This window comes from Scyliorhinus torazame, chromosome 31, assembly GCF_047496885.1.
Source record: "Scyliorhinus torazame isolate Kashiwa2021f chromosome 31, sScyTor2.1, whole genome shotgun sequence".
Classification (NCBI taxonomy): Eukaryota; Metazoa; Chordata; class Chondrichthyes; order Carcharhiniformes; family Scyliorhinidae; genus Scyliorhinus; species Scyliorhinus torazame.
The window spans coordinates 16,458,724-16,463,172 of NC_092737.1; the positions used below are offsets into that span (position 1 = coordinate 16,458,724).

The window sequence follows — 4,449 nt, forward strand, 5'->3', positions numbered from 1 at the left end:
TCCTGGCCCCCTGCGGATAATTCCCTTGAATCCGTTATTGTCCTTTCGAATCTACCGCCAAGTCACCGCAGAGGGAGACGGGAGGTTGTCTAGTCCGAGAGTCCTGCTCCTCCGCAAACCCCACCATGCAGCCTGCTTCACTAGGCCCCGATGCGGCGTCACGGGGCTGTGTGGGGCGTGGGGGAGGGGATCCCAGATCCTCGCCACCAGACGTTCCTGCCGGAATTCCCTGAGCCAAGCACATGGTCACCTCGGATATCCAGCTGCCATCCCTGTGGAACGGGAAAATGTCTCCCGAATGTGAGCTCGAAAGACCGAGCAGGCTTGTTTGTGGAGAAGGGAGCAGGCCGAAGGGATGGGGGGGGGGGGGGGTGTGAGAGGAGGGGTGGGGGAGGCGGGTGCCCCCGTGGTGGGGATGTTTAAAATTAGGCTGGGGGTTTCGACAGGCTCAACGCGGAGTAGGCCGAGAGTCGCTGATAAATCCAATCGGTGGGGGGGGGTTCAGGAGGAATATTTTTACTCGGGGAGTGGGGGGAATGTGGGACTCGCTCCCACGGGGAGTGGGGGGAATATGGGATTCGCTCCCACGGGGAGTGGGGGGAATGTGGGATTCGCTCCCACGGGGACCGGGGGGAATGTGGGATTCGCTCCCATGGGGAGTGGGGGGAATGTGGGACTCGCTCCCACGGGGAATGGGGAGAATGTGGGACTTGCTCCCACGGGGAGTGGGGAGAATGTGGGACACGCTCCCATGGGGAGTGGGGAGAATGTGGGATTCGCTCCCACGGCGAGCGGGGAGAATGTGGGACTCGCTCCCACGGGGAGTGGGGAGAATGTGGGACTCGCTCCCACAGGGAGTGGGGAGGATATGGGACTCGCTCCCACGGGGAGTGGGGGGAATGTGGGATTCGCTCCCACGGGGAGTGGGGGGAATGTGGGACTCGCTCCCACGGGGAGTGGGGGGAATGTGGGATTCGCTCCCACGGGGAGTGGGGGGAATGTGGGACTCGCTCCCACGGGGAAAGGGGGGAATGTGGGATTCGCTCCCACGGGGAGTGGGGGGGAATGTGGGACTCGCTCCCACGGGGAGTGGGGGGGAATGTGGGACTCGCTCCCACGGGGAATGGGGAGAATGTGGGACTCTCTCCCACGGGGAGTGGGGGGGAATGTGGGACTCGCTCCCACGGGGAGTGGGGAGAATGTGGGACTCGCTCCCACAGGGAGTGGGGAGAATGTGGGATTCGCTCCCACGGGGACCGGGGGGAATGGGGGATTCGCTCTCATGGGGAGTGGGGAGAATGTGGGACTCGCTCCCAAGGGGTGTGGAGAGAATGTGAGACTCGCTCCCAGCGGGAGTGGGGAGAATGTGGGACTCGCTCCCACAGGGAGTGGGGAAGATATGGGACTCTCTCCCACGGGGAGTGGGGAGAATGTGGGACTCGCTCCCACAGGTAGTGGGGAGAATGTGGGACTCGCTTCCACAGGGAGTGGGGGGAATGTGGGACTCGCTCCCATGAGAAGTGGGGAGAATGTGGGACTCGCTCCCACAGGGAGTGGGGGGAATGTGGGACTCGCTCCCACGGGGAGTGGGGAGGGTGTGGTACTCGCTCCCACGGGGAGTAGGGGGAATGTGGGACTCGCTCCCACAGGGAGTGGGGAGGATGTGGGGCTCGCTCCCACAGGGAGTGGGGGGAATGTGGGACTCGCTCCCATGGGGAGTGGGGAGAATGTGGGACTCACTCCCACGGGGAGTGGGGAGAATGTGGGACTCGCTCCCACAGGGAGGGGGGAGAATGTGGGACTCGCTCCCACAGGGAGTGGGGGGAATGTGGGACTCGCTCCCACGGAGAGTGGGGAGGATGTGGGATTCGCCCCCACAGGGAGTGGGGAGAATGTGGGACTCGCTCCCACAGGGAGTGGGGAGAATGTGGGACTCGCTCCCACAGGGAGTAGGGAGAATGTGGGATTCGCTCCCACAGGGAGTGAGGAGAATGTGGGATTCGCTCCCACGGGGAGTGAGAGGATGTGGGATTCGCTCCCACGAGGAGTGGGGAGGATGTGGGATTCGCTCCCACGGGGAGTGGGGAGGATGTGGGATTCGCTCCCACGGGGCGTGGGGAGAATGTGGGACTCGCTCCCAGGGGGAGTGGGGGGAATGTGGGACTCGCTCCCACGGGGAGTGGGGAGAATGTGGGACTCGCTCCCACAGGGAGTGGGGAAAATGTGGGACTCGCTCCCACAGGGAGTAGGGAGAATGTGGGATTCGCTCCCACAGGGAGTGAGGAGAATGTGGGATTCGCTCCCACGGGGAGTGAGAGGATGTGGGATTCGCTCCCACGAGGAGTGGGGAGGATGTGGGATTCGCTCCCACGGGGAGTGGGGAGGATGTGGGATTCGCTCCCACGGGGCGTGGGGAGAATGTGGGACTCGCTCCCAGGGGGAGTGGGGGGAATGTGGGACTCGCTCCCACGGGGAGTGGGGAGAATGTGGGACTCACTCCCACGGAGAGTGGAGAGAATGTGGGATTCGCTCCCACGGGGAGTGGGGAGTATGTGGGACTCGCTCCCACAGGGAGAGGGGAGAATGTGGAATTCACTCCCACAGGGAGTGGGGAGAATGTGGGACTCGCTCCCACTGGGAGCGGGGAGAATGTGGGACTCGCTCCCATGGGGAGTGGGGGGAATGTGGGACTCGCTCCCATGGGTAGTGGGGGGAATGTGGGACTCGCTCCCACGGGGAGTGGGGAGGATGTGGGAGGGAGTGGGGTTAGGGGGGGTTGTCGGGGGAGGGGATCCGAAGGGCCAGGGAGGATACTTTCCGACCCGGACATGGATTACTGACGGGAGCCTGGGCAAACGCCCCCCCCCCCCCTCCCTCCCCCACCTCCCCCTCCGTCCCGCCTTCTCTCCCCCCTGGCCCTCAGTACCTGAGGAAGCGCAGCGAGGTGCAGTTTAAGATGTCCCCGGGCTCGGGCAGGAGGCTGTCCACTCGGAAGCGCTGCCCCAGCGCCACCTCCAGCAACTCCTCGACGAAGGCCGGCCCGTCCCTCAACTCCCGCGAGCCCTGGGCCCACAGCTGGTGGAGGCCCAGCCTGCCGTACTCGCCGTGGGGCAGCTCGGCGGGGCGCGGGCCCCAGTGCAGCTCCAGGTGGCAGGGGGGCTGTCGCTGGGGGCCATCCGGGGCAGGCTGGGGGGGCCAGGGACACCCCAGCCTGGAGCAGAGCAGGCCCAGGAGCCCCGGGCAGGTACAGAAGAGGCGGGCCCGGTAGACGGTCAGGGAGCAGGTGGACAGGGTGTAGTTGAGGGGGCCTTGCTTCTGGTTGAAGTGAACGGTTTGCGACTGGGAAAGGATGTTGCATTGCAGGAGAGCATAACCCTGGGCCCTCTCCCGCCCCGCCAGCTCCTCCAGCAGGGGTTTGATCTGGTAGAAGTCCGCCTCCCTCTTCAGCAGCTGCATCTCCTTGTAGCCCTCGGGCAGGTCCAGGTGGCAGGACCTCAGGTAGTTCAGGATGTGCCGGAAAGGCTTACCGTCCCTGTCGATGAAGACGTTCCCCATCTGGTCCCGGCTGCTGGCGAATTGACCCCGGAACATTGCCCCCAACATGGAGTCCGGGAACCTGGTCAGGGTCTCGCTGCTGGTGGTGTAGAGGGTGCCCCCCACGTTCAGGGAGACCGGTTCCAGGCTGGGGGTCCTCAGCATCTCGGGCGAAGAAGTGGGCGGCTCGGAGGCACAGTGGTTAGCACAGTTGCTTCGCGGCTCCTGGGTCCCGGGTTCGATTCCCGGCTCGGGTCACTGTCTGTCCGGAGTCTGCCGTCCTCCCCCGTGTCTGCGTGGGTTTCCTCCGGGTGCTCCGGTTTCCTCCCACAGTCCAAAGATGTGCAGGTTAGGGTGGATTGGCTAAATTGCCCCTTCGTGTCCAAAAAAGGTTGGGTGGGGTTACTGGGTTATGGGGATAGGGTGGAGGTGTGGGCTTGGGTGGGGGGCTCTTTCCAAGGGCCGGTGCAGACTCGATGGGCCGAATGGCCTCCTTCTGCACTGTAAATGCTATGATTGTAAAATCGAGCGAGTGCATCGAGAGCTGGGAGACTCTGTCGGCAGCTGCTAATGCTACTGCAGGCTGGGGGGGGGGCGGGGTTGGACTTGGGCAGGACTGCAGCTTTTGCCTGTGTCTGAGACTTAACCCTCTGTAAGTCACCCAGTGAGGATCCTCCCTAAAATCAGAGTCAGAAACCTCACAACCTTGTCAAAAAAAACGCAGGCCAAATCCCTGTCAACATCTCCGTCAAATAATCCGTTAAAAATTAAACCTACTTGGTCAATTAAAACCAAATTCTCTGTCACCCAACATCCTAAATCCCTGCAAATTCGATATCTTCTACCCGAAATCCTGCATTATAATAAACAAAAATCCCTGTCCAATAAACCCTGAAATCCCTGTAAAATGTTCCC

At 62.8% G+C, this 4,449-nt stretch overlaps 1 protein-coding gene across 1 annotated transcript; it reads right to left on the bottom strand.

Annotated features, from left to right (window-relative positions):
- Positions 1-2,919: 2,919 nt before the first annotated feature.
- LOC140404819 (BTB/POZ domain-containing protein KCTD11-like) lies at positions 2,920-4,057 on the bottom strand. Its single transcript, XM_072493558.1, has one exon. It carries the CDS (start codon positions 3,697-3,699, stop codon positions 2,920-2,922), a length of 780 nt encoding a protein of 259 aa, XP_072349659.1. The 5' UTR covers positions 3,700-4,057.
- Positions 4,058-4,449: the final 392 nt, after the last annotated feature.

Coding starts and splice junctions, on each gene's coding strand:
- LOC140404819 (XM_072493558.1), bottom strand. CDS start 3,699: ATGCTGAGGACCCCCAGCCTGGAACCGGTCTCCCTGAACGTGGGGGGC.